This window comes from Cicer arietinum, chromosome 8, assembly GCF_000331145.2.
Source record: "Cicer arietinum cultivar CDC Frontier isolate Library 1 chromosome 8, Cicar.CDCFrontier_v2.0, whole genome shotgun sequence".
Classification (NCBI taxonomy): domain Eukaryota; kingdom Viridiplantae; phylum Streptophyta; class Magnoliopsida; order Fabales; family Fabaceae; genus Cicer; species Cicer arietinum.
The window spans coordinates 9,214,302-9,238,455 of record NC_021167.2 but is presented as its reverse complement, the minus strand read 5'-3'; the positions used below and the strand labels follow the sequence as shown (position 1 = coordinate 9,238,455).

At 26.5% G+C, this 24,154-nt stretch overlaps 3 protein-coding genes across 3 annotated transcripts in view; all 3 read right to left on the bottom strand.

Moving 5' to 3' along the window:
* LOC101509694 (uncharacterized) overlaps positions 1–1,704 on the bottom strand; it is a 6,777-nt gene extending 5,073 nt beyond the window's left edge. The window contains exons 1-2 of the mRNA XM_004512501.4: positions 1,560–1,704; positions 1,299–1,419 (exon numbers count right to left, since the gene is read on the bottom strand). Of these exons, the coding sequence (XP_004512558.1) occupies positions 1,299–1,402 (104 nt within the window). The 5' untranslated portion in view covers positions 1,403–1,419; positions 1,560–1,704. The remainder of the gene's footprint in view (positions 1–1,298; positions 1,420–1,559) is intronic.
* An 18,381-nt stretch (positions 1,705–20,085) lies between these two features.
* LOC101509372 (lectin 9-like) lies at positions 20,086–21,194 on the bottom strand. The gene has a single exon (XM_004512500.4). It carries the CDS (start codon positions 21,188–21,190, stop codon positions 20,369–20,371), a length of 822 nt encoding a protein of 273 aa, XP_004512557.1. The 5' UTR covers positions 21,191–21,194; the 3' UTR covers positions 20,086–20,368.
* A 1,493-nt stretch (positions 21,195–22,687) lies between these two features.
* On the bottom strand, positions 22,688–23,718 carry LOC101492826 (lectin 5-like). Its single transcript, XM_004512531.3, has one exon. It carries the CDS (start codon positions 23,670–23,672, stop codon positions 22,854–22,856), a length of 819 nt encoding a protein of 272 aa, XP_004512588.1. The 5' UTR covers positions 23,673–23,718; the 3' UTR covers positions 22,688–22,853.
* Between the last annotated feature and the right edge of the window lie 436 nt (positions 23,719–24,154).

Genomic DNA, 24,154 nt, shown 5'->3' with positions numbered 1-24,154 from the left:
AACCTATTGGAATTGGAATCAAATAGAAATAGAGAGGTCACCTAGAAGTGACAAGAAGTATCGATATTTGCATGTTAACTTTAGTTTTTAAAGCAATAAAATAAAAGCATTCTTCCTAACTTCTATATATTTCTTGAAACATGCAAACAGTTAAAATGATATAACGAATTCAATTCATTTTATTATTGTAGAAGAAAAAAACAAAGAGGACAAAATTGATTCTTGTTTTGAAAATATACTCAAACAATATAATTAATTTCCACAAATTTCATATTATATAATAGTGTAATGATCGGTTGATCACCGGAAGAAAAAAAAAATATAACATGAATATTTGATTGTTATACATCATTAGTATAAATCATAAGTATAATAATTCATTCGTGTGACTTTAAAGTAGTTAAAATCAAAGATATTTTATAATTTTATAGGTATAATTTATTTATAGTATAATTTTTTTTTTTATAATAGTAAAACGAAGGGTGTAAAATCAAAGTCCTTGGATGTGCATTCAATGTGTATGTGGATGTAAAACATTAAAAGTAACTAAGGTCTATATAGGAATGAACGAAAGTGGTTTTTTTTAGGTAGGAAATGAAAGTGATGTTAAAAAGAAACATATATATGTAACTAGTATTACCACAAAATGGGGTGCATTACCAAAATATATATATGTAACTAGCATAACTTAAAAATTGTGTATTAATGGATTTTGGCCATTATTGATATTTTATAATAGACCGGTGTCCAATTATGATGAGGAGTCAACTACAATAAAGAAATCTAGTTGAGATTTAATAGTCAGAAATGTAAGTTAATTGAGTTTTCACCATTGTGTTGTAGACTTTTTATATATATTAGATAACACTAGCTAGTTAATAAACTATTCAATTCATCACCTCGGAAAAAAAATATACTATGAAAAAAAATATACCATGACTCTTCTAATCTTTTTCTTTTAACATTTTTGTTAATTATACTTTTGTTTTCAATTTATCCAAATAACTGAATATAATTAAAAAAATATATATATAATCAACAAAAATGTAATTTTTATATAATATACGCATTACATTGGAGTCACACATTTTAATTAAAAGTATATCATAATTTGAGTCACGATATAAAAATTTAGCTGCATCGACTATATTTTAGACTATATTTTACTGTAATTTTTCAAAATATCAAAAATTATGAGGCACAACCACAATTCATGATTTTCTTTTTCTCATCAAAATGAAACTAAAATGGATGTATAACTAAATAGAGAAGCAAGATAAAAATGTAGGGATGAGAACCTGTTATTTTCAGAATAAGCACCAAGCATCATGAAACAGAGTTGCATAGCCATTATAAACCACAACAATAGAAACCTTTTATTCATGTGATGTTCCATCTTCATGTCTAACAAATATGAACCTGCAAAAATAATTTCAAAAAACTTCATTAATTTCAGAATGCCAAAACAAACTTATAAAAAAAAATTAACACACACAAAATTCAGGATAAACAAAGTTATATAAATCCTGAAAAATATTTATAAGATAAAGTAAAAGAACCTTGATAATCGTAAATAAAAAATAAAAATTAATTTCAGGTGATCGAGTTTATGTGCTATTGTAATGCATGCATTACTATGACATAGAAAACTCAATAAAGAACCTTATGGTATATATAAGCACATTTTCAAATTGAAACACGTGGAGACATTTACATAATGTCAAGTGAATAACCTCATATATATAATGTTATATACAAAAACTGAAGCTTAATTAACCAAATTTAGCTTCTATTTGAAGTTGCCACTTTTTTTTATTCTTCTATACATACATTTTTTTACCCTGCTTTTGACACCCCCTGCTCCTTACTAACTACGATTTAATTTCATACAAGAGTTTGTCTTCCTTTCAACGTTAATTAGACAAAGTTCGATCTATATATTCATTAATTATATACCTTTGGATTAAGTCTTAGTAACAACTTTTTTTACATAAATAAGCTTGACAACGATTATTATTAAAAATTAGCTCAAATATCAACTTAATTGTTTTCTAGTTGATATATAGGAAAAAATGTGTTTTTGTTAATGAATAATTTTATATCCTTATATAGAAAGGACCATAGAATCTGAGGCATTAATATATAACAAATTTATTACATATTCAAACTAGTAAATTTGAGGCGTTTGGTACACCTAATAATCCTCACTTATAACACAAACCAAAAACCATAAAAAATTATACCAAAGAAGCAACAGAAATATGATTATGAGTTGATACTAATGCCTCAATTCTTTTTATGGCACTCAAGTCACTAAATATGATCTTACAAGGTTCGGTCAGGATAAAAGAAACATAGAATAAGCAAGTATGTTTGGTTTTTATCTTTATAATAAGTATAAAAAGTAATCATATTATGTCTTAATCTAATTTAAATTTTATGTTGAAATAAAATTGCGTTAAAAATGAACATAATAAGATAATAAAAAATTTCTTCATATATCATTCAAAACATAATTTAAAATCTAATAAAATAGAAAATATTTAAAATAAAATAATAAACTCTTACTATTCTAGTCCATTGCCGTTGTGTTTGTAGTAGAAAAAGTCAAAGATATAAATATTAAAAGTTTATTATATTTTATTTTAAGAGTTTTACGTTGTAACCTTTAAGAACACTCTTTTCAAAATTAAATATAAATAAAAATAATTATTAAAAAATTAATATATTTAAATTAAATTCTTAGTCAAATACATTAATTATCATTTTTATTTATATTTATTTCAGAGAAAATATTTTTTAAATCTCGTATAACATCATTGCAAAATTGTCATTAAAATTATCATTAATGAAAAAATGGACTTGACGGATAGTGGACCAGACAAAATATTATTTGATTTTAGTTAAAAGTAACGATTATTCTCTTACACCCAAGTGATGAGTAGTATTTTTTTTTTTTTTTGTACAAAGTGATGATTAGTAGAGAAAAGATAAAGAAAATACTAATTGTGATAAATAATATGTAATGAAATGAGCATGAGTATGAGTTTGGGAAATATACCTGATTTATATTTCTTGGCTGAAGTAACTATTCAGATTCTTCAAGCCTTTGTAACAACAAAAAAAAAGTATCTTTCAGTCTCACAGCATGAAAGTAGTGGCAATATTGAAAATGGTACTGAGTCCATATCAACAAAATCAATAAAAATATGCTAATACTCACGATAATAATAAAACAATTAATTAGTAAATAGTAAAATGAAAGAAATTTTGTATAAGTAAAAAAAAGAACAAAAAGAATTAGGAAATGGATGGAGAGAAGCTAACCAGAAAAGAAAGTGTTTGATTTAAAACAATATGTATAATACAAAAGGAATTAAGTGGTATTTATAAGAGGTATAATTGGATCAAATGGTAAATAAAGTATTCAAAATTGTGGTGCAAAGGAGAAAATTTAGTTGGAAAAGGAGAACCTATTTTATACAACCAAAAAATTATTGACTTCCTTTTTATGTTTTGACTTAAAATTTCATATTAATACTATTTTTGTGGTGATTTACAAATATTTAATTATTTTTTTTATTATTTGCCATTGATGGAATCTTAAAAGTTGGACTCTTAATAAAAAAATGTACAATTTTAATAATTAAAAATGGGTAAAATGTTAGTCACTATTCAACTTTTTAGTCTTTAAAAAAATGTACTATTCAACAAATTTTAGTCCGTTTTAAAGAAATTCAACTTTTTAGTCTTTAAATTTTTTTATTCAATTTTATTTTATATTTTGAAAAAAAATTTGTTAAAAAATTATATTTTTGTCTCTAAAAAAAGTAGATTCTAGAAGTGAATATAAAAATTTAGAGACTAAACTTAAAAGTTCATAAGTTTGTAGGTATTATAAATATATTTAATCAAAAAAATAACTCATTTTATTATATTATAAAAAAATATTAAAACCCTGGTCAATTGAGTGTCCTATGTAATTGACTACTTGCCCAAAACATTAGTCAATTACAATAATCAATTGTTCGAATAACACATAAAAAATATATAAAATTAAGAAGGTACAGTGTAAAACTATTTTATATTTAAATAATTTTTAGTTTAATCATATCTACCTTAAGTCCAAAAATTAATAATTAGTTTAATCATATCTAGCTACGTTTAACTCCCACCTTAATCATATCTACCTTAATAATTAGTTTTTTTTATCATATTTACATTAAATATATTTAGTTTAATATATCTACCTTAAAAGTCCAGAAGAATAATAATTTGCGATTAATTGTTAATCTAAATAATTTTACACTACACTTTAAACTAGGGGATAGTTTTACACTGCTATCATAAGTGCATAATTATTAAACTCTATGAAATGTTTTGATGTTAAACAAAAGGTGTGATCACTTTTGATAAATTTCATTTGTAGTTTATACCCAATATTAAAAAAAGTAATACTTCATGTGTGTATTTTATGTATAGATATATACTCAAAATACCCTCTTATAAATATGTTCTGGTATTTATACTAGTTAACATTGATTATTTATAGTCCAATATATTTAATGATAATATTAATTAGAGTTTATTTGAACGATATACAAATGTATTTAGTAATTTGAAATGAGTTTATATTTATGGCTTTTTATTTTATGAAAAATGTTTATAAATTAAAGACGAAGTAGTAAGCATCAACAATAAATTGACAAATTAAAAGTAGAAATTGTGTTCTATGTTGGATTGTCATCAGAAATGTTCTGCCTAAGCATTGGGATTGAAGTTTATTATTGGAAAAGACTAACTAATAATGATTGTTGGTAAAATAAAAATCAATGATACAGAATAAATCGGATTACCAAAAAATGTCAAAAAGATTATTAAAAAAAGGTGTTAGTATATATATATATATATATATATAATTAAAAGAATTTTTTTTATTATTTTATCAATTAAATTAATTATGTTAATTATTAGTCTATTTTTCACTATTATCAATAAAAAATACAATAATATTTTAAAATTTGTGTATATAATAATATATTATTGAGGAGTAGTATAAAAAAAAAGTAATTAAAAATATAATTAAAAATTATAAATGACATTTATTTTTGTTTTGTTAAAGTAACATTAATTATGAGACGAAGAGAATAATATATATAATATATTTTTTTCTAACTAATTATATTTTCGTTATATATTCTATTATAAATGCTATTTTCTTTATTTAGTTCTAACTTCTATTATTTTTTTAAAGTATATAGAAAAAAATTTAAACACACTAATCGTAGAGAAAAGAAATATGCAAATTCAAACTCGCACTCTAACATGTTAAATGTGTTTTGTAACTATTACTTCCTCTTGTATTTACGAGATCAATATATGCTAATTTCTAATGTAAACAAAATCTTAAATTATTTTGGTAATTAAATATTTTAACCATTTTTTTTCAAAAGATATTTGACCATTTGTATTGATAATTACTAAATTATAATATTTATCTTTAATGCTATTGTTTTTTACACATAAAATAAGAACAGATATAGAATAATAATAAATATGAAACAATTACAACAATTTTCATTTTTGGTTTCTTCAAAAACAAAATTGTAAGATACAAAAAGTTTTTTCTTTTTTTGTTTGTAGATGCAAAAGTTTATTATAGATGAAAAACAAATTGGAGTGGTATAGTTTTTAATTAGACTTCACAGCTGTTACCTTTTTATTGTGCTGATTCGTATCATTTTTTTTTACTAATTAATAATTGTTATCTATCCGCCTCATTTTGTAATAAAAATATTATCTATCATATTTCACATTTATATTAAAAAGTATAGAATATGTTTGACTAAATTACGAATATTAAAAAATAAAAAGTTTATTATAAATGAAAAATAAATTGGTTTAATAAAAAAATTGGGGTGAAAAAATATTATCATCTTATATTATCCGTTAAAACGATCACTCTATTATTAATTGTATATAAATTATTTATTTAACCAACAAAAAAAATAATTAAAAAATAAATAAATTATTTATATTAACAAAAAAAAGGAAAAATATTTCTTTATTTATTTAGTTTGACAAGAGGAAGAACTTGTTCTTACGTGTCTCGAAATCTAATCGAAAAATCAAATCGCACGTAGTTCTTGATATAAAATATTTGTGTGTTGGTCAATTTTAATTTCTACTTTATTTCTTGAACAGTTATGGGAGACAAATACCAAATGGCACATTGAAAAACAATTTGATTGACCAACAATAGGTAAGTTTGATTTGGCGAACGACATAACAATATGTTGTTTTCACTTTTATCTTATTTTTTTAAATATTTTAAAGTTTACTTCAATTATTAGAATTGTTGAAGAATGTATTTTCTGAATTCAATATTTTATTTTATTTTTAGAATATAAAAATGAATTTTGATTAAATTATAACATCACATATAAAAAATGACAAACATGATAATACTATAAAAAAAAAACATTGTAAATAATTTTGTTATATGAACAAAGTTAACATGAAAATCAACAAAGATCATAAATAAATAAATAAAAACTATTATACTAGTTTGTTTCTTAGAAATAAAATTTACATACCGATTTTGAAAAGTTGTTGTCTCTCTTGTTATCTTGGTCTCTGTTTTCTTTGTTGAAATAGGTGATTATAGAGAATATTGTTGAAGAATGACACAATAGAGAACTAGTAGTGGTCGGATTCAAGCATCTAAAATCAATTGATATTTTCTAATTTGTCAAATTCTCTAAGAGTTAATTAACACTCTTATTTATATTAACAGATTAGATTAAGGAATTTATACAAATATGTGTCTACCATTATGATTAATTATTTAGAACCCTAAATTTTATTTTTCTTTCTAAAAATTTCTTCAAATGACAAAAATCGGATTTGTCCATATTGATATTTAATTTACTTAATAAAACTCTTATTTGTTAATCTTATATTTAATTTCGTTTTATTTCTATAAAATAAAATGAGAAAAGTTTGAATTATTTTTTATTACCATATTATTAGACCAAAAAAGTAATAAATAAAAATACATAAAAGCCTAAAATATATATCTTTTTATTAACAAATTAATATCCTATAAAAAAGGTTAAATATCACCTGTGGTCCCTTAACTTAATTTCAGTTAACGTTTTAGTCATTTATCTTTTTCTTTCCTGATTTAGTCCTTTATTCCTAACAATATCAAATAAAGTATGAAAATATGAGTTTATTTGAAGATTTGCGTTACGAATTTGATGAAATTTGTATTATATTGAAGAATATAATTAATTTTATGAGTTTTGTTTGAATTTTTTTTTTTTGAATTTTTGTATAAAAAAGGTTAACATTGTTGAAATTTTAAAACATAAAATATCAAATTGTCACTTAAAATTAAAATAAAGGACCAAGTCGAAAAAAAAAAGATAAATGACTAAAACGTTACCTGAAATTAAGTTAAGGGACCACATATGTAATTTAGCCTATAAAAACATAACAGTTAGGGTAAAAATTCAAAAAACACCTTTTTTGTATTATTTTTTGTGAATAATAAAAAAAATTAAACAAAATTAGGTGTCGGCATCTGCCCATCTTTACTTAGAATTTACTTGAGAAAAAGTGTAAATAATAAGTAAAGACGAAGACTTTAATTTTGTTTGAAAAAAGTTAGCATTGCAAAGAAGGGGGCGAATTGTTTTCTCGACTTAAGATGAGAGTCTTTTTCTTCGCTTGGGGTGTGAGTCATTTTCCTGACTTAAAATGCAGATCGTTTTCTCAACTTCATGTGCAAATCGTTTTCCTAGCTTTTTTCTTTGTTGAAATAGGTGATTATAGAGAATGTTGTGTAAGAATGACACAATAGAGAACTAGTAGTGGTCAGATTCAAGCATCTAAAATCAATTGATATTTTCTAATTTGTCAAATTCTCTAAGAGTCAATTAATACTCTTATTTATATTAACAAATTAGATTAAGGAATTTATACAAATACGTGTCAACCATTATGATTAATTATTTTGAACCCTAAGTTTTATTTTTCTTTCTAAAAATTTCCTCAAATGACAAAAATCGGATTTGTCCATATTAAATATAAACCAATCTTAAATAACCAAATAAAAATATTGATATTTAATTTACTTAATCAAACTCTTATTTATTAATTTTATATTTAATTTCATTTTATTTCTATAAAATAAAATGAGAAAAGTTTGAAATTATTTTTTATTACCATATTATTAGACCAAAAAAGTAATAAATAAAAATACATAAAATCCTAAAATATATATCTTTCTATTAACAAATTAATATCATATAAAAAATTAAAAGTTAGGGTAAAATTTCAAAAAACACCCTTTTTGTATTATTTTTTGTGAATAATAAAAAAAATCAGACAAAATTAGGTGTCGGCATCTGCCCATCTTTACTTAGAATTTACTTGAGAATAATTGTAAATAATAAGTAAAGACGAAGACTTTAATTTTGTTTGAAAAAAGTTAGCATTGCAAAGAAGGGTGCGAATTGTTTTCTCGACTTAAGATGCGAGTCTTTTTCTTCGCTTGGGGTGTGAGTCATTTTCCTGACTTAAGATGCAGATCATTTTCTCAACTTCATGTGCAAATCGTTTTCCTAGCTTTTGATGCTGGTCGTTTTCTCAGATTGGGGTGTGAGTCGTTTTCCCAACTTAAGATATGGATAATTTTCTAGATTTTTGGGGTGCATGTTGTTTATATTATAGTGTGCGGGTCAGTCATCCCGTCTTTTGAATCAAAGGGTGTGGGTCAATAGTCCCGACTTTAAATTTATACACTATTTAAAATATGAAATGCGATGAACGCATTTGATGAATGAACATTTTCTTCATTTTGATACTTTCTTCTTCAATTTTCTCAATCAACTTAATTTTTTTTTTCTTTCTATTTCTTTCACCTCCTTACAAACATGAGTCTTTTATTCATGGATAAAAAATGTGCACCACTTCGAATAAATAGTAGTAATTTTCTTTTTGATATTTAAAGAGATTTTTTGTTACATCTTCGACTTGATCTCTAGTTGCCCTTGTCTTACATATGAAGACATCATAGTAGTTTTAACCTCTTGACATTCACATATATTGTGTCACAACGTTTCATAAAAAAATACATTTTGATAAAAAAAAAATATATAACAAAAAATTAGTGAAGTAAGGTTCAGACAATGATATTTAATGAGAAAATATATAGTACAGAAAAAAATTAAGATTAGAAGAAAAAAAAAATAGAAAATATCGTGATCTCGTATGGGTAAATGACTCGATTTGTTAGTAGTATTTCATAAAAGAATTATGTTAATAACCCATGCCACAATTTAAATCATGTTTTTAACCCATTTCAGAGGATATGATTTGCTCCAATCTAACTTCACACACTTAAGGAATATCTTCTGCTTCGACTTTAATCTATGTATGTAAGTCGTGTTATTTTCCCACCCTTTTTAGATTCTCAAGCTAGTGAGCTTCCTCCATTCTATATTTTTTGTGGCACTATTTTTGTTTAGGTTGCTCTTTCAGGTTTTCAACCTAATATATTTTTTCTCTAATTTTTCCTAGGTCGCCTGTAACAGCCCGACCCAGCTACCATTACTAGCACTGCTATTGATCTTCTTGCCCCCTTTTACCCAGTTAGAAAATAGTAAAAAAAATTTCCTTCCGTGGGAATCAAATCTGATACCTAGGGGATAACTACCACTACTCATTCCATTCCACTACCAAATGAGTTGATTGAGGATCACATTCAAGTCCCATATACTTTCAACATTTTCACTTTCAATTCGAAGATGGCTAGAATATCCATGGTACAAACTTCGAATTCTTCCATGCGATTGGTATATTCAATGCACATTTAGACAATGATAAAGATAAAACAACATTTCTAGAGGATTAACGTGACGTTAACTCCATGTCCCAACATATTAAGGCCCATCCATATAGTAGAGTTTATTTATGACTGAAATTATGTATGAGATCTTATAAATCTTATTTATGAATGAACTACTTTCAAATATGCATGGTATAAGGTTTAAAAAAGAGAAAAACAAATAATATTTGGTAAGATATTGTGAAATATATGACTAGTGAGAAGGAAAAGAAAACCAAATAAAATGCATTTATTAATATTCAAAATATTGAGGAACAAAGTGTGTCCATCCTACAATAAAGTAGTGTAATATCTAGAGACATTACATCAAAATTATAGATAACTAAAAAATATCTTAATTGTTTCTATTTTTTTTTTTTATGCACAAAGGTAGACCCAATCAATTTGATCAATCGTAGAAGAAGGAATTCACTAAAGAACTTCCAAGATTTGAGAGTAAATTATTCTTTATGTTGAGTTCCTTTCCTTTAAAATCTAACCACCATACTTCGACCAAGTCATGCACCTTGAATTTTAAAGATGTACAATCTTCAATGGAGTGTCTTGTGACTCTTGCATGATAATTACATTTAATATTTGGGTCGTGTCATCTTGGAAATGGTGGCTTAAGAGGTTTTGATGGTCAAGACACAACCAAAGAATTCTAAATAAGATGTAGCGATAATTCAACATAAGATATGAAGATCGGGTAAAACTGTACAAACTTTTTTCCATGAGTATTACTTAATTGATACTCTTCAGAATTTTGGTTTGACATTTAAGTGGGTGGACAATGCAAGATTGCAGCGACACATGGGTGATTTAGAAAATGAGGACTTAGAAGATTTGACGTCACAAAATTGAGAGATGAATTTTTACTTGGGAAGCTTACTATTTCAATTGTTGGGCATATTATTCAAAAGTTTTTTTATTTTGCTTTGTTATATTTTGCAATTCCATCTTATCAACATCTACGTCGATATTGTATTTGTATATTTTCAAGAGAGCATCTGCCAAATCTTTTCAAGAATAAATATGAGTTCGCTCAAGGTGCATGTACCAACTCAAAAGACATCTATTCAATTGTCTTGGAAGAAATGAATTAACAATTTATCATCATGAGCCCAAAAAGCCATTTTTCGATAATACATTATGAGGTGGTTTTTTGGATAAGAAGCTCCCCTGCATTTATCAAATTATGGCAACTTGAATTTTGGAGTAATTATTGTATCAGAAACAAGACAGAAGTTTGAAGCATTCAAAACCATAATTGTTTTTTCCTTCAAATAACTATATGCTCCAAACACATTTATGTCCTTCTCATAGTTTAGAAGAGAAACAAAATCAGAAATTCAGTTAGAAAGAGAAAGATGACCGAGGAAGTGGAAGTGGAGAAATTAAGAAAGAAGAAGAATATTGAACTTGAAATAGAAATAATTGGTGTTTCAAATCTTGAAATAGAACACAATTGAAGAATTTTTTAAAGACTAAAAATGTCATTTTATCTTTAATAATATCATAAATTATTTAGTTTAGAGGTCTTTTTGTTTAGTTCACGAAAACTTTTTTTTAGGCTAAAAACTATAACTTTAGTGGTTTGGCCCTTGAAGGGGCTTCACATTTTTTAGAGGAAGAAAAATACTTTTAAGAGACTATAAGATATTAACAGAGCCTCGATGGATGTTTCTAATTGATAGAAAAATAAATAAATAAATAAATAAATAAATAAATAAATAAATAAGGAGAATAATATTTTCACAACGTTGTCAATTGACAATCAGATAATAATACTATGTGAAATTTGTTGTGAAATTCAGTACAGTCATATTTACTAAAAGAAATATTTAAATTACATTTCACAACAATCTAACACAAGAGTATAGGAGAAAAACAAAGACTCATATACAAACTTAAAATATTTCTAACAACTGATATAATTTATAACGTAGAACTAAAGTCATATATATAGTCTTAAACTTACTCTTTCTTTATAACTCCAAACAATATAATTCTTTTTAATATTTTTCAATTTCAATCAAACCCATCACTAAAGACACAATAATCCTGCTAAAAATATTGTCCTTTGAGAATAATATATTATCACTGTAGGAAATGAAGTTACTGGTACCAAGATTCAATGAGCAAGTGGATTTTGCTTGGGAATCCAAACACTAGATTTTTCCATCTTTCTTGGTTTGCAGAGAAGAATGAGAAATCATATTAATGTCTTGTTTTTTGGTGAGAATAAATGGATTTATAATAACAAAGATCTTCATAAGTCAGTCAAAACCTTTTTTAAAACAAAATAATAAATATTATCATAAGCTATGACACTTAGTGAATATGTTTTATAAAGAGGCTTTATACACCTTTCGTTATTGTTGGTATAAAAAAAAAAAAAAAACTCTTTTATCACATTTTCAGAATCAATGTATTTAAAAAACATAACTCCTAGAAAATACGACAAACATGGTATTCTGCCACTTTTAAAACCCGGTGTTCAATTTTCAATACAATAAAGTGCCACAAAGAAGTACTCGTTTTCAAAAGTAATATTACAATACCAAAATACTATTGAAGGTTTTTAATTCTCGAATTAAACGAACGTATAAATACTGAATTTTATAATAGTAAAAAAGTTTGAGATGAATTTTACTCTAAAACCAATATTTAGATCAATAAATTGTTATCAATATTAACATTTAATTTTAAATTAAACTCTAATCAATTTCTTAGCAAATTAAAAAAGAAAAAGATTAGGCATCAAATAATACAAATTACAAATGGATTTTTTGTTTAAATTTCGATTGATTTTAGTTGTAACTTATAAGGATGACTCCTATTGTAAGACCAATTGTAATGAACACCAACCTTGAAAAATTGCAGCAACATTTATTTTCAAACAATTTTATTTATCAACAATCATATTTTCATTTGCAACCTTAGGATAAATTGAAACTAGACTACTATAAATATAAAATTCTAGAACAATGTTCAAAAAAAAGAGTCCAAGTATTTACCTAAGCAAAATTAATTTTTATTTTGTAAGCAATAAAAAAAATTAATTATAGGTATTTATTCACGCAATTGCGATTAATGCACAATTACACTTGGATAATACACACAACTTTGATTAATGTAGTTTTTGGTTATCACACTATCATTATTGGTAGTCCACACGTTCATTATTGTGCCTTTGAGAATTTGTATAGGCATGTAAAGCTTACGATAATTTGTAGTTAATGCTGCATGTTTAGTGCTATTCAATATTACCAAGATAAGAAAAGCTTTGATTCATACATATACATATTTAATTGATATAATATTCGTTTAATGTATTTAATATTATATTTTGTTGCTAATGACAATTTTGATTAGGGATCACAAAGTGGGTTGAACCCATTGAAGTGACCTGTTTAATCCACTGTCTTTTGCGGAGAAAGTTGACATTTTCAATCCACCATAGTTGGTCTACCTTGTCTAACTGCAAACAAAAAAAGGGACGGTGATGTGGTGAGATAGATCGGACCATCAAAGTCTAAATAAAAAAACACATTTTTTTTTATCATAAGTCTTAGTCCATAATTAGTTATTAATTCATAAAATATTAGAGAACTTTGTCAAGGTTTTACAGTTTCATGATTTTAACTTCATGTTTTTAAAAGTTTGTGAATTAGTATGGTGAAGACATTAATTTTTAATTTAATTTATACATTTTATATAGCTTCTATAAATTTATTAATTAATAAAAAACAATAAAAAAAAGTTGATGGGGCGGCCCGCTAACCCATCTTATAAATGAAGAGTAAGATTGTTAAGACTTTGATAAATTTATTATAAATGAAAAAGTTTATTATAAATGAAAAATAAATTGGTTTAATAAAAAAATTGGGGTGAAAAAAATATTATCATCTTATATTGTCCGTTAAAATGATCACTCTATTATTAATTGTATATGAACTATTATTTAATAACAAAAAAATAATTAAAAAATAAAATAAATTATTTATATTAATAAAAAAAGGAAAAATATTTATTTATTAATTTAGTTTGACAAGAGGAAGAACTTGCTCCTACATGTCTCCAAATCCAATTGAAAAATCAAAACACACATAATTCTTGATATAAAATATTTGTGTGTTGATCAATTTTAATTTTATTTGTTTGACGGTTATGGGAGACAAATACCAAATGGCGCATTGAAAAACAATTTGATGGACCAACAATAGGTAAGTTCGATTTGGCGAACGACATAACAATATGTTGTTTTCACTTTTATCTTATTTTTTTAAGTATTTTAAAGTTTAATTCAATTATTAGAACCATAAATTAGTGTTTATGTGAGGTTTATGATTTTTCAAATAACACTGATTGTTGAAGAATGTATTTTCTGAATTCAATATTTTATTTTATTTTTAGAATATAAAAATGAATTTTGATTAAATTATAACATCACATATACAAAACGACAAACATGATAATACTATAAAAAAAACATTGTAAATAATTTTGTTATATTAACAAAGTTAACATGAAAATCAACAAAGATCATAAATAAATAAATAAAAACTATTATACTAGTTTGTTTTAGAGAAATAAAATTTACATACCGATTTTGAAAAATTGTTGTCTCTCTTGTTATCTTCTTCTCTGTTTTCTTTGTTGAAATATGTGATTATAGAGAATAATTGTATAAGAATGACACAATAGAGAACTAGTAGTTGTCGGATTCAAGCATCTAAAATCAGTTGATATTTTCTAATTTGTCATATTCTCTAAGAGTCAATTAACACTCTTATTTATATTGACAAATTAGATTAAAGAATTTAATTATACAAATAAGTGTCTACCATTATGATTAATTATTTTGAACCCTAAGTTTTATTTTTCTTTTTAAAAATTTCATCAAATGACAAAAATCGGATTTGTCCATATTAAATATAAACCAATCTTAAATAACCAAATAAAAATATTGATATTTAATTTACTCAATAAAACTCTTATTTATTAATCTTATATTTAATTTCATTTTATTTTTATAAAATAAAATGAGAAAAGTTTGAAATTATTTTTTATTACCATATTATTAGACCAAAAAAGTAATAAATAAAAATACATAAAAGCCTAAAATATATATCTTTTTATTAAAAAATTAATATCATATAAAAAATTAAAAGTTAGGGTAAAAATTCGAAAAAAACACCCTTTTTGTATTATTTTTTGTGAATAATAAAAAAAATCAAACAAAATTAGATGTCGGCATTTGCCTCTCTTTACTTAGAATTTACTTGAGAATAAGCGTAAATAATAAGTAAAGACAAAGACTTTAATTTTGTTCGAAAAAAGTTAACATTGCAAAGAAGGGTGCGAATTGTTTTCTCGACTTAAGATTTGAGTCTTTTTCTTCGCATGGGGTGTGAGTCATTTTTCTGACTTAAGATGTAGATCGTTTTCTCAACTTCATGTGCAAATCGTTTTCCTAGCTTATGATGTGGGTCGTTTTCTCAGATTGGGGTGTGAGTCGTCTTCCCAACTTAAGATATGGATAATTTTCTCGATTTTTGGGGTGCATGTTGTTTATATTATAGTGTGCGGGTCAGTCATCCCGTCTTTTGAATCAAAGAGTGTGGGTCAATAATCCCGACTTTAAATTTATACACTATTTAAAATATGAAATGTGATGAACACATTTGTTGAATGAACATTTTCTTCATTTTGATACTTTTTTCTTCAATTTTCTCAATCAACTTAAATTTTTTTTCTTTCTATTTCTTTCACCTCCTTACAAACACGAGTCTTTTATTCATGGATAAAAAATGTGCACCACTTCGAATAAATAGTAGTGATTTTCTTTTTGATCTTTAAAGAGATTTTTTGTTACATCATCGACTTGATCTCTAGTTGCCCTTGTCTTACATGTGAAGACATCATAGTAGTTTTAACCTCTTGACGCTCATATATATTGTGTCACAACATATGATTAACATAAAAAAATACATTTTGAGAAAAAAAAATGTAACACAAAAAATTAGTGAAGTAAGGTTCAGACAATGATATTTAATGAGAAAATATATTTTAGTACACGCTTTGAGTAACAAACACGATCACCTAAGAAATTTAAGTTTGTTGTTATAAAAAGGTATTTTGAGCAAAGAAATTGATCTTAGCCTAATTTATTAATTTGACGTAATCAAATAAGTTAGATTGTTAAATTATAGTAAATCAATAATTACATAGTAAAAATGAAGTGATTTAGATTCTTTAATTATTTTTCTCTTAATTTAATGTTACGTTTATTTGATATTATAAATCAATTATAATTTTTTTTACATAAATTCTAAGATTTTGCCCCATAACTAATTAATAACAATTCAAGACGATTTTTACTTATTTGTATTATTACTTAACTTTCTGAGACACATTACCAAATGTTTGCATTAAATGCAAACAACACCAACCACCACAATTATTTATCCACATTCTAAATCCCTTGATTTAGAAAACAAAATCCAAACCCTTTAATAACTCTTTGATGCCCTCTCTTAGAGCATCTCCAATGGTAGTCAAATGAATTCGTCTACTAGCGTGTAATTACGTGATTTTCAGTTTTTGGTGAGTTCATGATTGAAGTTGTGCCACACTGTCATCACGGTACTCTCACGAAGGAACGATACTTTCACAATTTAATAATAATAAAATTAATATCGTTACATTTTTTATTAACTTATTAATAATAATAAATTTATAATAGTTAGTGGGTCCTATTTAATGAACTCATGTTGAGTTCACCATTTGAGTAGAAAGGGATGAGTTGCTCCAAAATGATGTGGTACAGTAGACCCCATCTAATGAACACTGTGTTGAGTTTACCGTTGAAGATACTCTTAGTGAATTTAAAGTTGGTTTGATAGCTGAATTAAGAATTTAGAGGTGGAGGGATAGGGATGTTGAGAATTTAATATACACTTTTAATAAAATACTAACAAAATTAATTATTAACATTAGATATTGAAATAAATAAATAAATCTCCTTGATGAATATCAATCATTATCACACATATTCACATCATGCATATAATAATCATACTTTTTTTATTAAAAAATAATACATATTTACTAAAATAAAATAAAAAGATGAATTTACAAACAAGCTTATAGCACTAATGTTAATAGCATAAACAACAAAATGCATATATGTTTGACTAAATTAAAATTATCAAAATACTTTTTTCTCCAATCATTGCTTGAATACGTTTGTATTGAATCAAAGTTAATTCATGAATCTGAACAACACTATTAGAAAATTGCATTTTAGCTGCCGATTTTAGCATCGGCCCCCGACTCCGACGCTAGGTAGAATTATATGTTCAATTCATTTTTCTAGCATATATAGGGAGAATTGTGTAATCTGTTTTGTTGATAGTAGTTAGTACATATATAGTTTTTGTTATTCCCAAGAGAAGGTATCGTGGGATCCTTGTCATAATGATATTGTGAAACGTCTGTTTGAACAAAAGGCCGCTAAAAGACTATCAGATATGCTTACAAAGGTGAGGAAAAAAGGGAACTCAACCTAGTTGGATAGGTGAGGAAGCTTGGGCTGGTCTTCAAGCATATTCGGAAGGTACATCATTCAAGAACATCTCCAACCAAAATAAGACTAATCAAGCTTCAACAAGAGGCGGGGCTGTCCACACCTCAGGCCGCAAGGCTCATATTGATGTTGCGATTGAGTTCGTATATATTAAATTTACATTTACTTAAAATTAATACAATTTAATGTTATGATTTCTAATTCTGAGTTGTGATCCAATAATCTTGATTTTATTTGTAGAGCAATAACCTTCAAAGAGATTTACTTCCAGCTGAGTTACTTTTGACAACCCACAAGAGAAAAAATGGCGCTTGGGTTGATAGTCGCGAAGAATCTACCTATGTAGGTTCTTTATTTATGTAAATTCTTTATGCAAATTCTTTATATTACAAATCAACCAAAAAATAATATGATGTCATTTATACCTAGAAGAACAATCCCTTTATTATACACTTGTTTGTTTAATTTATTTTAGAAATTTGATCATATATTACGTTATTAATTTATTCCATTTATCAGGGAACATTTAAAAAAAATTTGGAGGAAGTACAAACACAAATTGGTGAAACAAGTGACGAAAAGTGGTAAAGAGGTAGATGGAGGGACAATAATTAAGTTATTGACTGAATCTGCAGGGGGTCGCACTCGTGGTCGAGTTTATGGTACGGGAGACTTGTCCATTAACGTCCGACAGGGGTGTGTATCGCTTACACAACATTCTCAGAATCCTTCTAATTCTATGACTGAGATGTCTTTAGAAGCGGAGAGGGCAGCTAGAATTAGAGCTGAACAAATTGCTCAGGATGCACTGGCCCAAGCTCAAGTGGCTACCAAGGTCGCCGAAGAGGCTAGGGAGCGTTCAAAGAAGTTAGAGAATGATTTTGATGCATTAAAGCAATTTTTTGGAGATAAAATTGACGCTTTGCACCGTCAATCAGCTGGTGGATCATCTACTGCAAGTCATCCTCCTTCGCATCCTCATTACGATCATAATTTGGACGACGTGTCGCTTGACGAACCTTAATGTCATAGTTATGCTTACTTTTTGTAGTAATTGGTTGACGATTATGTATTAGGTAACTTTGTTAAAGTTGTTATTCGATACTATTTGTTATTTTATAGTTTCAGAACACATGATATTTTATTATGTTATTTAATACTTTGTGCGTTTGTTATAATGTCAATGAATTACTTTTAATGTTTATTAGCAATCAATTATATTATTAAAAAAATGAAATTCAGCAAAGCAGGGACTATAAAATTAAAAATTAAAAATTAAAAATTAAAAATTAAAAATTAAAAATTAAAAATTAAAAATTAAAAATTAAAAATTAAAAATTAAAAATTAAAAATTAAAAATTAAAAATTAAAAATTAAAAATTAAAAATTAAAAATTAAAAATTAAAAATTAAAAATTAAAAATTAAAAATTAAAAATTAAAAATTAAAAATTAAAAATTAAAAATTAAAAATTAAAAATTAAAAATTAAAAATTAAAAATTAAAAATTAAAAATTAAAAATTAAAAATTAAAAATTAAAAATTAAAAATTAAAAATTAAAAATTAAAAATTAAAAATTAAAAATTAAAAATTAAAAATTAAAAATTAAAAATTAAAAATTAAAAATTAAATAAATTTGAACTTAGCGTCGGTCAACCCGACGCTAATTTATCAATTCGGTTGACTTTTACTTTTACAAATTTTGGTGACTACTGTTTGTTGACCTTAGCGTCGGTCCTCCGACGCAACTGTTTTCCGCCCAGCTGACGTGAAAGCTAATATTTTTAGCGTCGGATGTTTCAAATTTACAATAGCATCGGTGTAGCGTCGGATGGTATTTATCTGACGCTAAGAATAAACTCCGATCGTTTTAGCCTAGGCCCGACCCCGACGCTAAATCGACGTTAGCGTCGGCTTGGAGCCGACGCTAAATGCTATTTTTCTAGTAGTGCAAGATTTACAATGCAACAAAACGAAAAAATCAAACAACGTCGAACCATTTTGGTGAATAAAACGACGTCACGCTCAGATAAAGAAATATTAGAAAAACATGAAGAAAATTAAATTTATTTAAAAATTACTTAATTAGATAAAATGGTAGAAGAAAAACGATATAGATGAGTTATTTTGAATTAAAAAAAAAAATCAAATTCTCCTTTTTTTTTTTTAGAATGAATATTTGGTGGTAAACAAAGCTATCAACCATATCAATATGTCAATTACCTAAAAATAAAACTAAAAGCTCAAAATGAAGGCCCATCCTAAGAAAAATATGTTGACATGTTTCACCAAAAAAAGAATGTCGACATGTTGGCATAATGATCATACTTAACAAACATATTCAACCAAAAAAGTCATGAATATTTGTACAAACACCCACCACTTTTAAACGTTAAGCAAAAACTCACCACACAAAAATTTGAAACACCAACATAATCTCATATACAAGTATAAGAATTGATGCCTTAGTTGGTATAAACTCACCCACGATGTAAGGGTGGAAAAGTTTTACGTAAAGTTAGCCACAATTGCCACCATAATGAAACATTGCTTTAAATTAGTTTTTCATTGAGAAATTTTCAATGAACAAAGAGTAATGAAATCAAAGAGTACTATTAGAATTTATATATTTATTAATGAAAGAAAACCATCATATCATATATATCTTTTGACATTCCTCAACAAAGAAACATGTTTTTATTGAAAGTAAAGTAATTAAACTCCCCAAACTCCAAGAGGTAGAAATTTCAATATTTTTAATTATAAAATAAAATATGTATTTTTTTTAATTGTCTGATCACAATCGAACGATCTACGGAGTTTCGACTTTGAAATTTTGATAATCCTTGAATGCATAGAATCCAAATTCTTAATTGTTGATTACAAAGCTGATTCAAAAGACCAACTAATGATATCATGTGTTTCAACCAATTCTCCAGTAGCAGCAGTGAAACCAACCCTAACCCATTCAGGAAGAACACTCCTCAAATCAACAATAGAGGAGACCCCAGTAACATTCCTCCCACTCCCTGGATAAGCCACAAATACACTTAATCTTTTAGATTCAGAGTTATAGTTTATACTAGCTTCTCCTATAGCATTTCTTTGTACAAAATCAATAGGCCAATCGGTAGTTGCAACTGAATCAATAGAACCAACATCAATTCCAATGTGAGGTGATTGAAACGGCGCAGTTGGGTCCCACTCATTTGTAAAACTATCAAATTCAATAGCTAGTATTGGGTTTTCGGATGGGATAAGTGCGGTTTCTGGGTTGAAAAGACCAAGATACCCTCCACTTGAATTTTTGGGTAAGTCAAAATCAATTGGTCCCAAAAAGAAAGTAAACCCATCTCCATGAAGTTGTGAACCGTTCGTGTTCACCGCAAAGATAAAAGTAGTGGAGAAATCTGCTAATTCTCCATTGATTTTGTCCCATATGTGAATCGGTGTGAGATGGATTGCACGTCCAACGCTTTTTGAGAGTGGTTTACCTAATTGATCGGTTTTTGTTAGTTTTAGAATGCCACCAGAGACTGAGGCATCACCCTCGAAAACTATGTTGGGATTTGCTCTCTTGAATTGATTTATGGTGAAAGTAAAAGTTTCTAATCCTGACACCTGTGATTGTGAATTGACATTGGGGTATTTTAGGAAGAGGAAAGTAATGAAGAGGAAAGTAATTGAGTTGGAGAAAGCCATTTTGTGATGCAAGAAACTAAGGGAGAATGTTAGTTATTTATAGTGTTGTGTTGTGTTGGCCGTTAGGAAAATAATAAAGTAGAATAAATTGCCGAAATGAATGAGACATGAAACTTGCATAGTATGTGTGGTGCCATTTGCCAACTAATTTAAGGTGAAAAAACCTAAGTCCAAAGTATACGTTGATTTAAAGAAGTTTGAATATTGTCTCTTTTGAAAACGATGATGGTATATACTAGGAGAAGGGGGTTTAATTGTTGAGGGATATGCTCACGAGGATATATATATTGTTTGGTTAAAAATTCTTTGCAAAATCATTGAGAGTATCACTTCCCATTACAACAAATATCCTTCTTTTTCCACTTTTGAAATCTACATGGAGAGTAAAAATTTAATACTATATTTGTTCCTATATATAAAATATGTTGACTAAATTAAAGAAATTAAAAAGTTTGTTGGAGTATTAAATTGGTCGGCTACTTGAATGGTTTTACTTAAGGTTATGTTAATAAAGCAATAATTAATATAAATTGAAAAATTAAAAGATGTGTTATAAAAGAACAAGAAAAAAACCACATGATGGTCTTATACAAAAAGTTGAGGTAGTATATTGTTTCAGAAGAGTTTAATTAGTAACAAAATTTATATAAAATATTCTTCACTTATTCATTATCTGAGTTATATTTATGAAACAACTTACTATAATATAACAAATTTCATATTAATTTTTTAGGAATTTAATTAACGTTAGTATATTAACTAATCATAAATTAAATGGTGATATACTGTTTATTCAATGCGATATTATTTATTTTTTTTCAAATTAATATTGTCAGCATCACAATCTCCAAAATGTAACTAAAATAGTTGAAATGATACAAGAAGGAAATTCAAAGTTCAAATTGTAGCTAATAACAACAAACTATTGGTGGTGTTGAAAATTTAGCACAGGTCAACTTAGAGGATTTGCATATTATGTTTCAAGAAATGAATTCTCTACGTTCATAGATCCTGTGTTCCCCCTAATTTTAGTTATTTTTTAGGTTTGTTTGGTGATTATCACCCTCTCTTCTCATTTATTTACTCTAATTGCAAGATCATACATTCATATGAGAGACTAGGGAATTTTGTTAAGAATCGATCTAAAAAAAAAACAATTAAGAGAAATATTAAATTGAAATTGATAATATGAAAAATTAAGACACACTTTTCTATTTTATCTATAAGATAACTAATATAACTATATTTCATTAGATTATAACTAACTTTTAACTACCTTAATATAATTTTAACTATATTCAATTATATTAGATCACATTGACATTCAGTGCATATCTTTGGACAACATGTTATGCTAAACTTTAGCACATCTTGTGCTCAAATTAATTTAGCCACCAAATTTTCAATAAATTCATTTTAATTACTAAAAAGAATGTTTAATATGCCAAAAGCCTAGGTATAAACAGATATATATTTATGAAATTAACCATAGATCAAGTGAAGTGTTATTATTGGATAAATGCTTCATATATATCATAACAACTTTTGTATAACATTATTAGGAAACAGAACCATTACAACAATAACAAAATAAAAGAGCAATATTATATAATTCTCTCAACATGCAATTTGTAAATTTATTTTCTCCATGCTGAAATGCTCTCTACAAGGACGAAGTGAAAGACCATGAAAGAATGTCATGTGTTTCAGCAATTTCACCCGTGGAACCTGAGAAACCAATAACCACCCATTCTGAAAGAACATTTGCAAAATCAATAGGATATGATAAAGTTGAAGTCTCAACTTTTCCAGGACTATTTTCATAAGTTACAATCACACTCAATTCTTTTGAGTTGCTACCATAAGTTATGCCCGCTTTTCCGATCGATCCTTCTGGCTGTTGATCGATCGTCCATGGAACAACGACGGAAGACTCAATCGTGTTGATGTCAATTCCTATATGAGGAGAGTTTTCGGGGTAACGAGGGTCCCATTCGTTTGTAAAACTATCAAACTCAACCGCAACGATCGAGTTTTTAGAGGTATTGAAGGCGGTTTCTTTATCGAAAAGTCCAAGGAATCCACCATCGGTTGAATTCTCTGGGAATTCAAAACCGACTGATGCAATAAAGAAAGTGAATCCATCTCCGTGAAGTTCTGAACCTTTTGGGTTCACAACAAAAGAAAACTCGGTGGTAAAGTCAGCAACTTTACCACTTTGTTTATCAGATAGATGAATAACTCCGAAGAATACAGAAAGACCAACACTATGTGGAAATGGTTTTCCAAGTTGGTCTTTTTTCGTCAATTGTAGTACTCCATCAGTTGTGTTAGCATCCCCGTCCACGAGGATGCTTTCACTGTCGGTGTCAAAGTCAGGGAATTCGAAAGAAAATGATTCTGATTTGACATTGGTGATTAACAAGAGGGAAAAGATAAAGGTTAAAAGGAAAACAACTAAAGGGTTATGTGAGTTGGTCATGGTTGTAATGTTGTGAATTTGTTTTGGGTGATCAAGTTATGTTGTGAATGATGCATAGAGCAAGGGATTAATCCATCTATATATAGGCTTTTGTGTTTTGATTTCTAACTATGTTTGATTTTTTAACAATGTGAAGAAGAATGAGTCAAAATTAATTCTACAAGTATAAAATTGATTTTCATATATATTTGCTTTTTCTCTATTAGAATTTATTTTAATTTAAAAATTTATTTTATCTTAAAAATTTATTTTTTTAATCATTAATCTTAAAAATTTGTTTTAATATTTGAACCGTTGGATTATGAATCCCACTATACTTGATCCATTTTCAATAACTACACGATAAAAGTTACATAGTTTGAACTTTATTAGGATAATGGGAGGAAGTAACGAGGAAGTTTTTCTTATTTTTACATTTTAAAATATCATGTTTTTGTATGAGATATTTGTAATTAATTTATTAAAATAATGTTAAGAGAAGC

Bases quoted from the DNA above. Each gene is read 5' to 3' on its own strand.
- LOC101509372 (XM_004512500.4), bottom strand. From the start codon at position 21,190: ATGGCTTTCTCCAACTCAATTACTTTCCTCTTCATTACTTTCCTCTTC.
- LOC101492826 (XM_004512531.3), bottom strand. From the start codon at position 23,672: ATGACCAACTCACATAACCCTTTAGTTGTTTTCCTTTTAACCTTTATC.